This window comes from Lepisosteus platostomus, chromosome 12 (assembly GCF_059453375.1).
Source record: "Lepisosteus platostomus isolate fLepPlt1 chromosome 12, fLepPlt1.hap1, whole genome shotgun sequence".
Lineage (NCBI taxonomy): Eukaryota > Metazoa > Chordata > Actinopteri > Semionotiformes > Lepisosteidae > Lepisosteus > Lepisosteus platostomus.
The window spans coordinates 38,418,030-38,438,429 of record NC_142622.1 but is presented as its reverse complement, the minus strand read 5'-3'; the positions used below and the strand labels follow the sequence as shown (position 1 = coordinate 38,438,429).

The following is a 20,400-nucleotide window of genomic DNA, read 5'->3' as shown; positions in this document are numbered from 1 at the left end:
CCTCACCTGATAAAGAAGCAATGAAAGACAGAAGTTACTGTAATTCCTTAAAAAATAAATACTGAATTCATCCATTGTTGTGGTAAATAGAATTATCTATCCATCCGTTTTCTAACTGCTTTATCCAACATAGGATCATGGAGGAGGCAGATCCTATCCCCACAAGCACCATGGGATATGCACTGGACATGACGCCAGATCAATTGCAGAAAAAAAAAATATGAAAAGCCTAATTATAAATTTCACCACAGTCTCCTTCTATACTAAGGATAGAAATTCTAAAAATTTAAGCCTTATGAAATCCACATAGTGGAGAGGAAATGTGCCGAGTGACAAAAAGTATAAATTGATTCTATTACGTCTCACCATCACTAACAAAACCAAGTTTTAGTTGTTTACACCAATGATAATAATATAGGAACAAGTAAAGTTTAATTCCACACTGAAAAGTAGGAAAAGTAAACACATTTCAGCTGTAGACCCTTCTCAATGTGTTACGAAGAGAGGGAAAGGTAGCCAGGATATACTGTATTGTAAAGCACAATCAATAGTACTGTAGGTGAGCATGGACACAGAACAGGAGAGAAAGAGTGTCCAAATGAAGGAAAAGCTAGTAGAGAAGTGTAAAAAGCAGAGGTCTGTAAAAGAAAATCTAAAAAATCCAGTCTGTTTTATTGACTGTGTGAGAAAGCAAAATGGCCTTATAATGTTAATTTTGAAATCTTTGAAATAAATGACTGAATTGATTTAAAGAACATAGCCATAAGATACAAACTACTCCCTGAGAACGGAACATACAGTACAGTACAGATGCAGCCATTTAAAGTGTGCAAAGTGTCGAGCAGTAAACCACAAAAAGTGCCACAGTATACCAAACACCATTTGGTTTCACTTTCTCTGCAAGCAATTAAAACATCAGTCATTTTATTTGTTTATATACAATAGCCGAAATGTTACTGTTACTTTGGGAATCACTTGAAGAAGGCCCCAGAGCCGAAATGTTGTGGTTTTTTTCTTCTCTTCTCTGCATGGAATAAAACTTTATTTGTTCCTTACCTGCCTATACAGCCTATACTGATGCACAATAGATTAAATAAAGCTACTGTTTCACTAACATTTAATACACCACAAGCGCCACCTATCAACCACCTTTGTTTAGTGAAATATAAATTCAGCATGTTGAATTGTACCATGGTATGGCACAGATAGCTTGCTGTGGATAAGAGTTTTGACATGCATTCCGAATGGCCGCATCTGTATGTAATAGAATATCAGTAACCAACAGAGTTACTGCTTGACATCATTTGAGAGTATTCAGGATGAAATGTGATCCGATTCCAAAAGGCATAACAAACATGCTGAATTATCCAATAATCTGTGAACCCCCAACCATTTAAGTACATGTAAATTCAGTCAAATTCAGAATTCAAGAAGCATTAACAAAATTTAAAAACTATTTCCACAAAACTGACTAGCTGAGAGAAATACTGTGACTCTCACTGCCAGACCAATGAAAAAAAAAAAACAACAAGATTCTGCAGTTTTGAACCACACCAATTGTGAATTCAAGAGAATGAATGTTCCCCAGAGTGGCAGAGATAGATATAACATGAGCAAAGAAATTGGTTTTTACAGAGAACCTGAGGCAACTCGCTGTAAAATCCTACAGAGAGAACATTAAAGGCAGTTCACCTTATGGGTCATCACAAAAGTAGGGTGTCTACATTTGGGTCTTGTGATGTAAGCAACTTCTTTCTAGGTTTTATCACTCATGATCTTAGAGGATACTGTAGATGCCCCTATAGGATAAAGGGCACCGTAACATATACATATCTAAAGAACAGTGTGACCTGGATTTGGTAAAATGTTATCTTAGTTGCAAGCAACAGGAAGTCCCATAAGAAAGGATTACTTAACCCTTACAACTCAGATTATTGGATTATAATTGTTTTCTTTGATGTAGACACCTCTGGATGTTTTAATCTATTAAATAAACCTTGATGACTACAGTACATAAATAGCATTTTCCAATACCCATTCATTCAGGAAGCTATTTATTTATATCACAAGCAGCACATCCCTTCCAGTGGAACCATAGTTCCTGCTGTGGACCCCTGGATCAATCTTTAAGTCTGCATTTTCATTGGGATCAGATTCCACTCCTAGAGCTTTTTTTCCTCTCAAACTCACACTTCAAACCTCCAAAATTGACCCCAAATAACCTTCTGTTATTCATTGTAGAGTATTGTGAAAAATTAGCAGGTGATGCTGAATTAAATAATCATTCTTACTTCCAGACTTTCTAGAAGAGTTCATATAACAGTTAACACAGTTAAGTATAAATAATGAACATACTGTACTACTATAGCCTGCTCCTTTAAAAATGATATAGCTCAAGTTGATTCTCCCTATATAATTCAGTGAAACTTAATTCGATGATGTTTAAAAGGCACCACCTCATGTACCTCATGATCTTTAGTTAGTAGATCATATCACATGGAGAGTGTGTGCCAGTCTTGAGCACATGGACAGTGGGGAAGCATTCTGTGTTAAGGTGTGGATATATTCATGCTAAGTATGTCTTTTTGACTAACACAACTTATGAGGCAGTCCATGAGGTATAAGAAGCATTATGAAATGCCTATTCTTCAGAGCTGTGCTTTAAGGAAACAACATTATTCTTTGCTTTGCTTGCCAATACGAGTTCAGCAAGACATTTTGTCATCTTCCGCATCGTCCTCGCAGATATGTGGAATAGTCTGAACAACATCTTTTTTTTTTAATTTATTCTGTCCTACCTGGTACACCAGCTTCCATCCACATGTTGATGTCAGTTCCCTCCCCGCGGTCAGCTAGTTCAGTGACATTAATGGGCTGGAGCAGTTTCATGACCTCCTTCATGATTGCCCTGGATTCACCGTTACCAGTAAACTCAATTCCAAGGGGAGTAAAGGTGCCAGTGTCAGATTCCATTACTAGGTCAAAATTTGAGATGTTCACCTGCATACAAAAAGAAACAGACAAAATGACATCAGATATGAAAATTTCAGAAGGAATCTGAGCACAAGAATCCAAATATAATTATATAAAGACTTTGCACTCTTCAATGGACTGTCCATTAAAGACAGGGCTTAAGTCAACTGTGGGACATTACAGAAACAAAATTAAATTTAATGAACCAACATCTATGGCAATGTTGACAATGATTTGCTCGTGATGGAACTAAATCTTTCTTTGTTAACTGCCATTTATGCCTGTCTTTCAAAAGTAGTTTCCTCACAAACTTTTGGTTTCAAAAGAGTTAACACTACCTACTGTTAACTCCTGACAGTGTGGGGTTGAAGGATATTTTTTTGAAAATGCATCTGTGTATTCTTAACACTTAGTTACCTATATCCCATTGAGAATTAAGCATATAAGCATTTTGAATACAGAGCCAGGAGATTTTCGTAGTGCTTCAGTTTAAAAATTCAATTCAGCAACCAGCTGAAAATAGACACATTATAATTCTCCCTTCTGGGGACATTAACTCTGGCTGAAGCTGGCCCTTTGTAATTTCTGGTTTTCGGTTCATATCTGAAGAGAGCATGACAGTTTCTTTTAATTCTGTCTAGACAAATATGAGATTGGGTTTAATCCCAGAACAGTTAGTGCCCAAATTGTAATGTTGACTGCTCTTGTTTGCTATGCATGTACATGGCCAACTATTTAAAAAAAACAGACTTTAGGGCAGGAAAGAAACAATGGGCAGAGAGAAGGAAAAATGTTTCTTACAGTTTTCTCATAAATCTCTAGGTCCATTTTTAGTTGTACCCTGTCACCCCTCTACCAAGAGCCTCCTTATAGAGAGGAATTTCTAAAATGCTGTAAACAGCATAGAGCTGAATTTAAGTCATGCATTTGGTGGTGAAAAGAGATTAATCTGCACGTTTTAAATAAGAGATGGATGGAAGAAGACAGGGCAAACAAATACTGAATGTGGTTGTTACTGTAGATACTTGTAATAGCAATCTAATGACATATGCACTCATACTTTAAAAAAAAAAAGTATTCTGTGAGCCAGTCCTCATTTAGCATTTTTAAGAAGCATTCCTATGCAGTATCACATTATGATCAAATATATGCTCTTTAACTGATTATTTTCAGATACTGAAGAGCCAGTACACTCACCACACACCAACTATCAGTGGGGAGGAGAGCGGTGTAATGAAGCCAATTCACAGATGAGGATTATTAGGAGGCCATGATTGGTAAAGGCCAACTGGAGATTTGACCAGGATGCCAGGGTAACACCCTTACTCTTTTCGAGAAACACCCTGAAATTTTTAATGATCACAGAGAGTCAGGACCTTTGTTTTACAACTCATCCATGGGACAGCGCCTTTCAGAGTATAGCTTCCCTGTCACTATACTGGATCACTACGATCCATACAGCCAAGGAAAGATTTGAAAATGATAATTCACCTAGAATACCATATATACTGTAAATATGAACACCAAGATGCAACAAAGATGGTGCTCCTCTGGATCTTTGAACGTGAACTGCAGCAATTGAGAAATACATTTTAAGGGAGTAATCTTTTTGTTCAAATGTGTACTGTATACCTGGATTTTACAGGGACTAATTAGAATGTTAGCTCTCTCATCAGTTTAAATGTTAAATTTGAATATAGCTAGCTTCCTTTCACAGGCCACTTTATTCTCAAGACTTATATGAGTTATTATTCATCTTTTTGCTGGTGGAATCTCAAGGTTCCCATTTATTTGGCTGGATAGAGTTCTGAACAAAAAGAACCTCTCAAAATGATAAACTGACCATGAACATTAATAAGGCTAGTTTTTCCAAACCAAATGACCAGACAAGGGGATTATCCTTTTACTTTATTCCACACTGACACAAACGTGATCTATAAAGACAAATATGTGTCAGTACTGTCCTTAAAATGTAAAACAGCTCAACAGAGCAAAAGTCCACATTTCATTTTGAATCAGTTGCATATTAAAAGAAAAGCACTACACTAAGACCTTGGAAAATGAAAAGTGTTTCCATCCTATCATTATATTTCATTCTTATTACACAGTACATATCAAATACTGCATGTTGACCATTATAAAAAAATACTGTAATCATACAGAAGCCACATCTGCATTTATACTATTTAAAGAAATAAAACATGGAAGCCCAGTGCAACAAACCTCAAGAGTCATAGGCTGAAAATGCCTTTCTTTATTTGAAAATAGTTCCTCAGAGAAGATAAAATCTTTTAGATCCTGGTAAGGTACAGTATTTCTGAAATCTCATCAAATCTGTTCGAAATACTAACAAAACTCATATTTTTGTTGACAAGCATGATACACCAACGGAAAATAATTAAAAAATACTTTAATTAAACTGCAGCCGTTCAGTATTAAATAAGCCTTTAAATGTTTTAAACAATTTTATGTGGTTCAGAAATGTTAATGTATTGTAATAGGATATCATGTCACTTGTCAATAAATATGACTTCAATATTGTATATTTGTAACTGTACATCAAATCATTTTGGAATACAGGAGGTACACATATTTACAAACATTTGACACCAAGTGGAAGTTACATTACTATTACTTGTTCAATAAGCTGACTGCTGCTAGAGAAAAGGTTTAAAAACATATGAATTCCTGTCCCTGGGAATGACAGCTATGGCATAATGAGTCTCTTTGAATAGGGGTATAAAGGCCATGTGGTTGTAATAAACAGGAAGACCACATGAAAAGGCTGACTGATTTTTCAGGACTCTTAGCCAAATGGTTTCAGCTGCATTCTCCACAGGAGTGCAATCTGGGCAGGTACACCAACTGCCATCCAAATGACATCAGTTGTCACCAAGAATATCAATTCTTGCAATTTAGGAGTTTTTAAGAAGTCTTTGTAAGCTTATGATATCATTCAATGAAGATGGATCACACAATAGCACACACAACATATCAATTTTTGTATATTTGAAGTATATGTATATTTTACACAATAGAAAGGGAATATAATATAAAACCACACTAGTCACTCAAGACTGGCATTCAAATTGACCTGGATGTATTTTGGGCACGAATGTAAAGGTTTTGTGTATTTATGGTCATAGAGGGTACGAGGTGCTTCACATTAAACTGGAATGAAGAGAGGAGGTTTTTGTGCAAATAAGGTTACTGCAAGGTTAAAGAGAGCCTGTTAGTCGTTGCTAAATAGTTTCTGTTTTTTTGAGACAATGCTGTTTCAGAATGAATCACTGGAGTCCACAGTATTTGCCTGAAATCTTGGCAAGCCATGCACATCTTGTTTTCATGCTGGCAAAGATTTATTTTCCTACAGAACGTTCTCAGTGATAAGTCAGCATGGTAGTAAAAGTTTACATAGGTTTGTCAATCAATGTACAAGTGCACTTCTGATAATAGCACACAGTAATGAATATAGCACTACCTTCCATAATATTTGCAGGAGGTGACTTAATCACTGACAATGCACACTATTGACACTAGGTGATTCACTATGTCTCTCAATATCATGACACTTGATCGTTTTAAATAAAAAAAAACTTCATAATTGTGGCCTTGAGCTTAATGTTTTGGAACATTCCACAGTTCTCCTATACCTACAGTACCTACAGTAGTTACTGATTATTATTTTGGGAATCTGAAGAAAATGTAAAAAATATGACATCGTCGTAGTAAGCAGAATAAAGTAAATGTTAAAACACGCTTTTAATTAAGCTTCTCTTTAACTTACAGGGCACCAAGGCATTATGGAGAACGATAATACAAATCAGCAAGTACTGTATAATAATTATGGTGAAAGTTTCTCCCAGAACCTAAGTCCTAATGAAATCAACTTAACATCCTTTTGGGTTTGTATGAATGATAACTTATCCTAACTGATCCATTACAAAAAATAACCTTGAGGTCCTAGCACAGAATAATTTAACTACTATGCATCATACAGATAGATTTTTTCTTGCCAAATGTTTAGATAAGTTTCCTTATTTAAAAAATAATTATATATCACGAGATAATAAATCACTAATGGTTTTAATCCATTTTTGAGTATTTTGATCATATAGGTTAACAAAGAAAAAACATACAGACTCCAGAAGGCATGAGGAGCAAAGTCCACCCATCCATTTTCAAACCACTTATTCCAGTTCAGGATTGTAGGGGATTTTGGAGCCTAACCTGGCAAGCAAGGAGTGCAAGACGTGGTTCACTCTAGATGTTATGGCAGTCCAACACAGGGCCACACACAGACACAAATACTGTACAGACTCACACACAGGGCCAATTTTCCCAGAAGCCACCTAACCTACCAGTACATTTTTGGAATGTGGAAAGAACCAGAGTATTAAAGAAGCTTCTCTGGTGTACAATGCATATCGCAAAGAGAAAACGTGTATTATGTAGTATTTAAATACATAAAACAGTTAAAGCATCAATATTTGTGTTTTTATTTAAATCATTACCAGAACACAACCTGGATAGCTAAGTATGTTTTACACAGGATAACCAGTTACAGATTTCCTTCACTTTCCAAACTCTAATATATAAACATTTTACATTGGGCAGCAATTTCACCTTTAAGACTGTACTTGAGGGATTTAAAAATTTACACCAACATATGTAAAGTTGCATTTGTAAACAATTTAAATATTGAATGTTTCTAAGAAAAAATATTCTTTGGTATTTTTGGTATTTGTGTTTTTTGTGAAGTAATTGGGAATGTTGGATACTATTTAAAAAATGTTTCTATATAAAAAAAACATCTGTATATTTACAAGCATGGTGGTTTGGATTGGTTTAATTTCCAGACACATTTCATGTGGTTTAGTAGACTCAGAGCTTTTCAATTACTTATTTTAAGCTTTGCTTTAACTAGAATTTTATCACTTCAAGGCAAAAATCTTCAGATGATTGAAATAAATCTATATTTCTTAATTGAAAAAATATTTCTTAATTCTTCTTTAAATTGTTGAGTTCAAGGTGCTTTTAGAGTGAAATACTTTATCAGATAAACTTCATTACAAACACGAATATACTCTACAGTATATTAAACAGTTCTGGCTACACAATAGCTAAAGTCCTGAAGCTTGCACCTTTACACCAATTAAGCAGTTATTTATTTATTCAGCAGAATAATTTAACTGTGATTGACATGTCACCTACTAAGGTAATCACATTTAACTTCACTTCAGACAGAAATTCAATTATTTTCATTTTCACATTAGAAAAATGTTATATCGATTCCCCAGCCTACAGTACTATAGTAACACAACAGCCAGAATTCTGGGCAGTAAGTAAAATAAAATCTTCACCTTCTTTCAAAATAAAAAAATAATAATTAACAGGTTATCTTTAAGAGGGTTGTTGCATTTTTTTTTCAGAAGTACAGTATATGCTACTGTATGTGAATATGTTCTAAAATTGATTAATGCTGCTTTAATTAAAAAAAAGGCTAGGAGAAACAATGACTAATCCATTACAGGTGACACGCATCAATGTGCAAAACTTTTAAAGTCTGTCAAAGTGAAGTCACCTGAAACAATCAGTAGAAATTCTTTCTGATATCATGCTATCAAGTGCCACAAATGCTCTCAGGTGCTAGAAAACAATATGAACTTTAAATTGTGTTTATTTCTTAGTGGCAAACATAGAGCAATCAATCTTCCATTTTGCCTTCTTCCAGCTTGCACAGTGACAAATCCCATTATTTGGCTGAATCATGGCACATTTCTTCTATTTAATATACTGCATATAAAATATTGCCCTCATTTGTCTTTGAAATGGCTATTATCGAAGTGCAGCATGTTTGTTTTTCATAATCCAATATCCAGACACAGTTTCAATAAATCACCTAAAAGGCTATATACTGTACAGTATGTGCTAGGATTGAACACAATCAATTTAGTTGGTTCAGGCTGGTTATGATGTGTAATGAGGCTTTCACAGAGAAATGTTATAGGCTTCAGGCAGACATGTTTCAGTCATCTTCAAAAGAGTATAAAGCATTCATATTTACAAACTTCTTCATCTCAGGTTATTGGGACTCACAGTACAAAGAGAGACATCTGTGATACAGAAAGACGGTATTTCTAGTGTATTCCTTTTCATCTCTAACTAAATTCCTAAATTTACAGTATATATTCAAACATTATCTAATCTAAATTGCTTTCAAACAGTATGTATCTTGACATGTTCTAATTCCATATACAGTAACCACAATGCTTTTTAAAAGTATGCAGACCCTTTATTTTATTAGTTTTCACATTTTGTTGCTTTAAAGCTTGCAGTCGTGACTGTTTGATGTACCAATTAATATGTGTTAGAAACTCAACTTACTCCACACGAACAAAGCAAAACACAAAAAAAAGAAAGAAAAATGTAAAAGTCATACTTGAATAAGTATTAAAAACTAACTCTGGCAACCCTAAATTAATTTACATAAATTTCCTGTAATGGGCTACACAAAAGTGTTCCCTGTCCGCATGCAGTATTATGTTCACATAACTTCCACATACATTCACCAATCTCTATAAGGTCCCTCAGCCAGGTAGTGGATTTCAAGCAAAGATTGAACCATAAGACAAAGGAGCTTTCAAAACAACTCAGGGATAAGATTGGACAAAGGGATAGATCAGGTGAAGGGTATAACATTTCAAACACTCATGATAAAGTATGTCACTGAGAGTTGTGAGGTCAATCATTAAGAAGTGGAAGGCACCAAGACACTACCTAGAACAGGTTTTACATCACAGCTGAGCATCTGGGTAGGGATGGTTAGGGATACCATTGTGAGGCCAGGGGCTGGTTGGAAAAAGTTCCAAAACACGATGGATGAGATGGAAGGACAATTTCGTAGGTCAATAACATCCTGGTCGCTTCACAGAAAGAGTTTGTATGAAACTGGAAAAAATAATTGGAAAACTAGAAAAGGGATTCTAACCTTGGTGCTCTAGATAAATTCTAATGTTTAATCAGACCTATGTAGATTTCACCCTATTACTTAACTGTTAAACCCCATATTTCTACCTGTACATGTAGAATGGATATTGACAGTTTGAGCATCGTCTCCCTCTGTAGTCCTCCTAAAACACTTGGGATGAAAACTGGTATGTAGGGCGATGTCAAAATGAACTTGCCTTGTGAAGGTTGTAGTACTGATTCGCTCCAATGCCTCCCTGCTCTTCCCCAGTCCACATTACCATCCGCAGAGTTCTTTTTGGGCGAAGGCCTGATTGGGATTTAAACAAAAAAAAAAACAGCATTAGCTCTAATAAATAAAAAAAGTTCATATTTCAATTACTTTTTCCAATATGTTAATATTTAAATAGTTTTGAATTCAAACAGTATTCACAAAGGAATGCTAAATAAAACCATTTTAATTTTTAATACAAGAGAGGGCTTTAGGGAATTTACTCCACTTCAGATAGTTCAACTCAGTGAAGTGCAGTGTTTCTTTCACAGTTTATTGACACAATAGCATTTTTCAGGTAAATTTATGCTCATGTGTTGCCCTGTCCTTCAGATGTTAGAGGTATATGTTACGTCCCTAACCTGATCATGAATTTACTTGTGAATTACAGTGGATGTGAATGAAACAGCCGAACTAATGCCATCAGGCAAGACAAAGTGCCATCCACATTTGTCCTCACCCTTGACAAGGGGCTCTACAAGGTGAAGGCAACAGAGGTGGTGAGCCAAACAAATAAATTAGACATCGCTATGTTCTAACATATTTCCATAGAAATATACAGAATTGTTACAAAATTAGCTTGTGGTTCGATTCTTCTTTCTGAAAATCACTTGAGTTATGCCTTTACAAAAAAAAAGTTAACCTCATGCCAAAGGAATGTTTGTTTTTATCAAGCTGGTAAAATCAGTTATTAACACTTTACTTTTTTAAGCGCAGATAATAATAATAATAATAATAATAATGATAATAATAACATGCTTTATAAAATACAGTATTGCAGGAGAGACAAGTTACTGTACATACACAGCTGGGTATTTTACTATCATAGATATCTAGTGAAGTATGTAGCTCAAAGATACCAAAGCAGTGTCTCCTCTGGGATTTGAACCCACATGTTCCAGTCATAAGTGTGAAACCCCAATCACTGTTCCATGCTGTTGCCCAGAGCAGTACTGTGTGACAGAACTATACTGGATATACAGGAGAGAAAATGAAATAAATTGTGAAAGTAAGGCGGTTGTCTGCTTGCTTGTAGCATCTGTTTATTTCACCATTTATTACATTCTATTAAAAAGTGTGAAATCTATTCACAAATGATTCAGAGGAATTAGCCTATTGGAGTTGGATCCATTGAATGCTGTGAAAGTACTGCAGACACTTAAACCCACACTTACAGTATTTCTTCAGCTATCATAAAATGGATTGACAATGCCCGAGCCTCAAATAATCAAAAAATAATTTTAATATAAAAAGACAAAAAATAGACTGTTTTTGTATTTCAGCTTCTGTATTGTATATCAAGAAATTATATGATGTAGATAACTTACAGTATAAAAGCTTCTAAAAATGTAAATGTATTTTAAACCAAATTATTTTTATTTTACATATGTTAGTTATTTTTACTGTTCTAACCTAACTTGGTGGTATATACAGACCAATAAAAATACTAATACATATACAATAAACCTTCTTGCTTTAATATATGAGCTTATACATTTTAAATATATTTTACAAATTAACTGATACATTTACAAACACTTGATTAGAGTATTTCAAGTACCTCTTACTAGAAATGTTTGATAAATATAGATGTATCACTGAAAAAGTAACCTCAGAGTGCAAACTGACAGTGTGAAGTGTTGTACCGAGAAGTACTGAGAAGATGAACAGCATCTTAAGAACTGGGGAACAGCAGCTGAAGGAGGTGAAAATTATATGTGATTTGTTGATACATAATTAAACTAGATTTAATGAGAATAGACAAGATGACATTCTAGAGTAGCACCTCTCAATACAGAAGACATTACTTATGGGGTAGCCTGGTCCCTGCATTGAGGGGGGCCTATAAAAATAAAAACTATGACTTTATTCTAAAATGAGAATAACACAACAGCTCTGGGAGCAGTATGGTGAAACAACAGTGGCAGTAACATTAGGCTCCTGCAGTCACAGAGGAGAAAGAAGGATGATCAGCAACAAAACAAATATGGAAAACAGAAAAGTCATAACACAATTTTATCAAAAGGGCAACACTGGGCCCTTTATTCTTGTTTGGAGTAGATTAATTGGGAATAACGGAGGAATAACTAATCTAAACTGCTTTTTCTTTCACATTGACTAACAAGATACAAAACAAAACCCCAAATTATTTTATACCATTGAGGTAATAAAAGTTCAAATCAGGTTTGTTTTTAAAGGAAAAAGCTTTTCATACTAAAACATATATGACCAGTTATATTTTAAAGGAGACATACAGTACAATATAAACTGCATATGTAGAGTGCGTATATTGAATTAAAATGTCTTTTATGAGTTATACTATGCTAGGTTGCACTGAGTTTAATATTTTTAGCTGTGAAAAAAGGGTAGTACTTTTACAGACTGGAAGACCTTAGATATGATGAAAATTCATATCTGGTGAAATTGTAACAGGGTCGGGAATTACTGACTAAAATCATTCTGTTGCTGCTTTATTTCATGATCTGTTGCTTAAACCTAGCAAACATAGCAACAATACTCTTACGTGTATGTAAACAAACTGAAGGTAAAAAAAGCCAACTGCATATTTTACTCATCAGTTTCAAGAGCAAGGCAACCACAGAATTGCACACAGCCTCCACTCATTCAAGCAGATGGGGAATGAGGTCATTTGTTAAGCTAAAGGAGTAATCAAGCTGAGGTGCCAGAGGATTGAGCCCCTGAATGACCCCAACTATTTGACCTGAACAGTAAAGCTCCTCTAATCTGGAAACACCACAACCGCAAAGGAGATTTTGCAAAAGCTTCTTGAGCTGTAGAAAAAATATTTAACTCTTTATTTTTTCCAACACTATAATGGAGAAGTAAGAAAGACTTACTTCTGACCAGTGGCTTGGCAGTGAGGCAGTGAAGTCTCATTCTTCTGATCAGATACCACATTGATAACCAGTGAGCAAAGCTCAACGCCAATGTGAATATCTGCAGTTTCAGTTTTTAGATATCTAGTGCAGCAGGGAAGAGGGTGTTAGATTTGAGCATGATTTATGTTGGAATATTTTATACAAAATATCCTTTGTTATACTGTTTTTAGACAATTGACAAGTTGGGAAAGCATACAAAAGAATATGTTTCGAAGGTGTTTTATGACAACCCAAACCAATTATTATCCTTCAGATTACAATTCTTTTATATTGTAGTTTATCACATGTGCTACAGTATATTTTCATCAGCCTTGTTACTCCTCGGTGAGATTGTGAACCAGAGGTAAGCATTTCTGCCATTTTTAGCACTGGGGCCATAGGTTCAATTCCAGACCTGGGGTTCAGTCTGCATGGAGTTTGTATGTTCTCCCCGTGTTCTTGTGGGTTTTCTCCAGGTGCTCCGGTTTCCTCCACAGTCCAAAGACATACTGGTACAGTAGGTGTCTTCTGGGAAAACTGTCTCTAGATGAGAGTGACAATACATCTGTGTGTGCCCTGCGATGGACTGGTGTCCCATCCAGATTGTACCCTGCCTCGTACCTCTCGCTTGCTGGGATAGGCTCCAGCTTCACCATGACCAAGAATAGGATAAAATGGCTAGAAAATGGATGGATATTGTTACTACGTATGCATCTAAAATTTATTTACAGAGTTTACATGTCCTTTATAACATACAGTAAGAAGTAGTCAGTAGTAATTTAAAATTCAACGTTTTAATCAGTTGTTGGGAAATATTAGAAAATTAGAAATGCAAGTTTTATTGAGACATGGGCTGTTAATACATATTGTAACATAACTGAAGTGCTGTTAAAATTACATGAATTTAAAATCTAAGTATCAAATATAATATGGCATTTAATTGGATTTTACATTCAGATAACCAAATAAAATGTGAGCAGAATTTAAGGTTTAGGACAATATTTGTATTAAGAAATATCCATAAATATTATCTGTGGAAAGCATAATACTTCTCATAATATTAACAAGCCATGGAAAATATCCATCCTTCTATCCATTTTCCAACTGCTTCATCCAGTTCAGGGAGCTACGGGGAGATGGAGCCCATCCCAGTAAGTACGTGGCGTAAGGCAGAATACACACTGGATGGGACACAAGTCCATTGCAGGGCACAAACAAACACAACCTACCATTGCACATTAACCTACCAGTGCGTCTTTGGATGGTGGGAAGGAACTGGAGCATCCTGTGAGAACCCATGCGAATACGGGAAGAAGTACAAATTCAACGCAGTTAGCACCCCGGGTCTGGAATTTAACCCAGTGCCCCAGCTAACCACTGCACCATAGTGCTGCCCAGGACGGGCGGGTGGTCATATGTGCAACACATGTAGAAAAACAGGGAACGATAGTAGTGAAAGGAGGAAGTAAACACTGTTCAGAATAAGGAAGTAATCAGCCTTTTGGAAAAGTGAGAGGAAGAATATACAGTACAGTGGTCTCCACTGCCAAGGGAGTTCGGATGTACTGTTAGCTAGCTAAGCTAGCCAATATGAGGACAGTGAGAGGTAGTGTGTTTGACTTTTACCAGAGATTGCTTTCCTCTGGTTTACACAATAGCAGTATGGATTTACATGAATCTTTTGAAAACCCCTTACCATTGGGACACAATGTGAATCTCTTCTCCTCCTCTGTTTATTCATATTGTATTTTTTGTCTCCTTTCTGTTTTGTATACAGATATATCATTTTCATTAGTGTGACCTGAGTTTTCCCCGTTGGACATTTTATATAATGTGTTTCTCGGAGAAAGTTTTAATTACAGAAACATGTGCTGAAGAGATTTGTCTCTAAAATCTCTAAAGACCCCCACAATTATTGAAACACCGCAACATGCTTCAGATTGGGTTAGTGTTTTCTTCCTGCTAAGGGACTCTTAGGTTATAAAGGGGCAGAAGGAGAGACTGTAACAGTCTGCAATTACAGTTTAAAAATAATTGTACTCCTCGGGAAAAACAGTACGCAAGTGAATCCTTTGAACATAGGAAGCACAACAAAATCTACAGGTAGTTTTGATTTACACTCTTCAATCTGCATATTTTGTGCCTATATAATATAAACTACTACTTAATTTAGGACAAATCTGTTCTCACTTTAGCATGCCTGGTCTAGCCACTAACATGCAACTCAACAGGGTTTTTAAAATATTTTTGGCACCATATGTTTTATTTGATTAAATTGAAAATAATATCAAAAAGCTGTAAAAGTGTTTAAAACGGTACTGTATGAAAATATCAAAAGCAAACATCAGTGCTAAAAATGTGTAATTAAAAGGCTGTGAAAATAATTTAAAGAAAATGATCAACAAAGTAGTAAACCTTAACATTCACCAAATAAAATGCTTAAACAAAACAGTCGACAACCAATAATAGTAGAAAATAAGCCTAAAAATTGTAATAATATTTACGAGACTTTAAAACAAATGACATTTAAAATGCTCACAGAAAGTAAATGGACTAAAAATAGTTGAGCAATTTACTTGTGGCTTTGGGCACAAGACTTGTATTTTCCACACCATTCAGCAACCACCGCCACTATCAACAGTCACTCCTTTACATTTTACATGAAAATGATAACAACATTTATCTATATATACAAGATATATTCATCTATAAAAACAAGTTACATCAATATAAAAATGTGCATTATTTTTTATTTGGACTTTAACCTCTGGTAGGGAGTGGAGATGTTATGCACCACCACCATGTACTGCACACGCATTCTTGAGGGACAACAAGTGTAATCCGCAAATCTATTCTAATTGTGTATTACTGTATATATAAAATTGTCAGATGAAACCAAAGACTTCATATCAGAAACAAAGACAGCTACTGTATGTTTAGAGACAATAATACTTAATGAACAATCACTCATCAATAGACTATTACAGGTGCATCTATGATTCTCAAGTGCAGAGGAAATAATTCAATCTGATTATTCCCTTCTTCTTTGTCTTGTTTCAGTAAGATTTTATGAGCATCAGATTGTTTTAGATCACTTCAGCTATATTTAAAGTCATTTCAATATTTACGGCCTAACTCTAAGGCCTGCAGTTCACTTGGCACTGTAGCAATGATAAAGTAATGCATTCCTCTTCTGTTACTTTTTCATATACCCAACAGAAAAAAAAATCAAATGACCTTACCAATATTTCCATTTTTAATTTTCTGAACTGAACATGGCATTGGAGTTTATTTTTTTCTAAAGAAAACCTCTAGTTAGAGCACACTTGTCAATTTATTTTAACAAATTCTCCTTGGAGACACCAAAATCTATTAGCCTTAAGGGCCAGATTATCCTGTTAAACTGTTAATTGAATATTTTCATTTTCATGCAAAATCAGCAATTCACTGGATCATTGCTTTTGTGAAATGTCTCACAGGAAATCATCCACAGAACAGTAGATGCCTTTCCCAGGTTTTGTTTAAGCAGAAACTGTTTAATTGATTAAAGGTATCACTCATGGGACTAGTCAATATTAATAAAAAATCTTAAGATACTCCCTTAGAGTTCATGTGAACAAGACTACATCTGCAAAAATCAGCTTGTGTATTATCACAGGGAAAAGAAAATTCACATATTTTCACAATTTCAGCTATTACATTTTTACAATACATCTATTGTTTATAAACCATCAAAAATCAGAAAACAAAACAACAATTTGTTTTTGACTTATTTTTCAAGGATTTTATCATTAGTTATCATAAATATGAATAATATCAATTATATATGAGAAATAGTTGAACTGAAATTATAATATCTTCTATCATTTTTACAGTTTTAGTTCTTCATTCTGAAGCTAATCTGAAATTCAGTTTCCAATTCCAACAAATGCGTTCCTTTCTTTGATTTGAGACTCCACCCAATATATTCATATCATCGGCTTGTTGCTCGTTTCTCTTTTTGATGTTCATTCTCACAAGAATTGTTTGTTTATATGCACAATTTATTTGTACTAATTATATACAGTGAAAGAAAATTGATAGTCCAAAAAAGGATATGCATACAGTAGCTTATTCAGTCATCAATCCATTTATTTTCTAACTGTTTTATATAATAGAGTCATGGGGGAGCCTGAGCCTATTTCAGCAAGAAACGAGCGCAAGGTGAGATACACCCTCACTGACAAAATGCATGTGTTGGAGTTCAGGATTTCTCCTACCTTGACAAGGGCTCAAATATCTACAGTACTGTATGTATGTACAGTAAAACACCCCCAAAACATAATAATAAAACAAAAGTCCCACCTCACAATACACTTGTTTTTTTTAATATGTTCATATTTTTATGCCAAACAAAATTTTACAGTAGGCCTATCCAAAATCCTCATTTTACCATAAGAAATAGTTTGAATTGTCATAGAAATGACTTCAGGCAAGTTTGAGTTTCAGATGACTTTGAATTGTAGTTTTCGACAACTGTTGCCTTTGGATTTTGGATGCCTCACAAACCCCTTGTTTTACAGCCTATGGTGTAATTAAATTTCTTAATAATGCATGCTATAGAAGAATGTGTTAGATTTAACAACTTGTGAAGGTTAATGACCATTTGCTTTGCAATTTTCAGGGAGCTCTCAGACTTTAGCCTACTACTAACTTCCATGTGCATTACTTCCTTTCAACTGCAGGGAATTGGGGGGCAATTGCAATTCAAAATAGCAGAATGTTATTGGAGATTTGCTTTTGTTAAATTTTATTTAAAGAAAACCTCATTCTGTTTCAGGATGTTTTGTTCCTATTTTATCAGGGGTGTGAAAGAATCTGGAGGGAACTGTACATACTGTAGAATTCATCCCACACAGAAACTCTTGGGTGACTCCAATCAGGTGAGCAAAAGAATTGTCGGCTTGAAATATGAAGGGACTGTATTAATGTAACAGCAGGTGGAGCAAAGGTCACAAAGTGTTCTCAACAAAAACAAAAACGAATTTAGTGACAGTATCATCAACAGCTACAAGCCAGCTCCTAAGACTGCCATTATGCCACCCAAAACTATATTATTATCACCACCAAATAAAACACAGTGCTGGAATGTGTGAGAAAACACCTCCCTTTGCCAAAATCCAAGAGGGTTCTGGTAAAGTTGGCTTCAGATTGCATTTACTGTATACAGAGTGGTGATGTTTAGCCAAGATGGTAGCAATGTAAATGTGCCTGCATTGGATACAAGCAGCTCTGTGTAATCTGATGACTATTTTCCATTACACAAAATAGTATTAGCAGCTGTGAAGTGTTGTTGTCAGAAGCCAACTAGGGTGGTCACTTCTGGGTCACTACACATGATTGACAGGTAATGGTGGAGAGACAGGGGCAAAACCCCCTATCAGCTTCAAGTTGTGATGCTCCTACCGGTAACATTTCCGAAGTGCATTCCCTGTCTCATCTTCACTGAGATGTGGCATTGTTTCTGTGTGATTACAACTGGAGAACATGTGTGTCTTTTAATGCTTAAAAGCACTACTTTTTCAAGTGGAAACATCTAAGCAGACAATTATTTTAACATGTGTCATTTCATTCTCAGGAGGTAATGAGGTGTGCAGAATAAGGGTAGGAACTCTCACAGTTTCAACTTGCCTATCACATTCTCTTATTATTCTCAAGATGAAGGATTGCTTGCATTATACAGTATACTGTATTATTGAGTGAAGTGCTACAGAAGTATTATACATACATTGAATGTACTGTATGAAACCATTTTTGTGGTTTTGTTAATACATAATGTTTATTGATGTACTGTACAAGCCATTTTAGATAATAACAACAGTTCAATAATATTTAAGTTCTAGCACATACAGTAGTTGTAGTTCTTCAAATAGATTTTATAGTATTTTGTCAGCGAACAGTACAGTATATCACATTACCAATGAAATACACAAATATAAGCAGATAAATGGAAATGTTACTATGAGGACAGTTTACTCGCCTCATATAATCATTAAAATGCTACAAGGTGCAACTCAATTTTCAATGTTAAAGAGCTTCTTGCTGTGCTTTTATTTATTGGATAACAGCTGTCTCATGCAGTGCCAATTAAATTTAATCACTATAGAGAGAAAAAATAAGTTTCCACTTACTACTAAATTTGACATCACAGTACATTGGATTTTCAAACTTCCTTATACAGTATCTAGAATACAATTGTAATATTTATATATTTTATTATTTTTGTGAGATAAGTATATTAATATCTTCAACCTGAAGAATCCTAAATAATTTTACAGGTAGAGAGACCCATTACATTTGTATCATATACACTGGAGTGTTAAACAAGAGCCCTTTTGCAACTACAGCTCACTATAACTAGATACTTTATTACCCTTATTATACCAAATACTATATTCAGCTAAAGTACAGAATTATTTAAACTTCACAGAGAAATTAAACTAGACCAGACTGTGAAACTGTTATGAAATGAATCTGAATTGTAATGTTCCAGGCCATTAAATAGTGTAAACTCATTAAATAAGTGTAAAGTCGTTTCAATGATGTGGAAATTCATGTTCTTCTTTCCAATATAGTAAAGACTAATATATCAAGAAGCTTTGAATCGCATTTCAAAACTTTACACAAAGGGATTCTTCATATAACAATTACTCAGTGCCAACCAGAACTAAAGGACTATTCTTTAGAAGCAATAATGCCTCACTATATCATCTGGGAGAATACTGACAGTGTGTATTTCCAACATGATTCTAAATAAGCATTTCAAACAATCTAAACTTGAATTTTCTCTGACATGTTTATGCCGCTTTGGCCTGTTTTCAAAGCCAAGAGGGCCTGGCCTATTTGTATGTAAGACATAAGAGAACTGGCTCTGATTTTGAAGACAAATGAACTGCAACTAAATCTACATGACTACAAGAGTCTTCCCATAGCACATATGGAAACCATCTTTGAAACAAACTGCCATGTTTATGTTCTACAAAACAGCAAAGCAAAAATGTTTTAGATGAATCTCTTCACAAGAGGAGTAATGGGGTTCTTTTCTATATTAGAAAAATAGAAGTTCAGATCTAGTGTGTTTAGTTTAGAACCTTCTAACTTGATCACCATGTTATCTCTCTCTATTGTAGTAAAATAAGTATTGCTATTGGTAGCAAGTACTCCTTCCATTTTACACATTTCAATGTGAAACCCCATGAACTACACAAGGCACGAAAAAATGTATTTAAAATACTCATGTAAAAGAAACCATGGTACTGTATATAGCCA

At 34.8% G+C, this 20,400-nt stretch overlaps 1 protein-coding gene and 1 long non-coding RNA gene across 2 annotated transcripts in view; one reads left to right on the top strand and one right to left on the bottom strand.

Moving 5' to 3' along the window:
• Positions 1–20,400, bottom strand: part of LOC148651513 (carboxypeptidase Q-like) — a 141,306-nt gene that overhangs the window by 17,189 nt on the left and 103,717 nt on the right. The window contains exons 6-7 of the mRNA XM_088601879.1: positions 10,161–10,252; positions 2,799–3,000 (exon numbers count right to left, since the gene is read on the bottom strand). Of these exons, the coding sequence (XP_088458005.1) occupies positions 2,799–3,000; positions 10,161–10,252 (294 nt within the window). The remainder of the gene's footprint in view (positions 1–2,798; positions 3,001–10,160; positions 10,253–20,400) is intronic.
• Positions 17,937–20,400, top strand: part of LOC148651514 (uncharacterized) — a 49,826-nt gene continuing 47,362 nt past the window's right edge. Inside the window, exon 1 of the long non-coding RNA XR_015925765.1 lies at positions 17,937–18,014. This is a non-coding gene — a long non-coding RNA (uncharacterized LOC148651514). The remainder of the gene's footprint in view (positions 18,015–20,400) is intronic.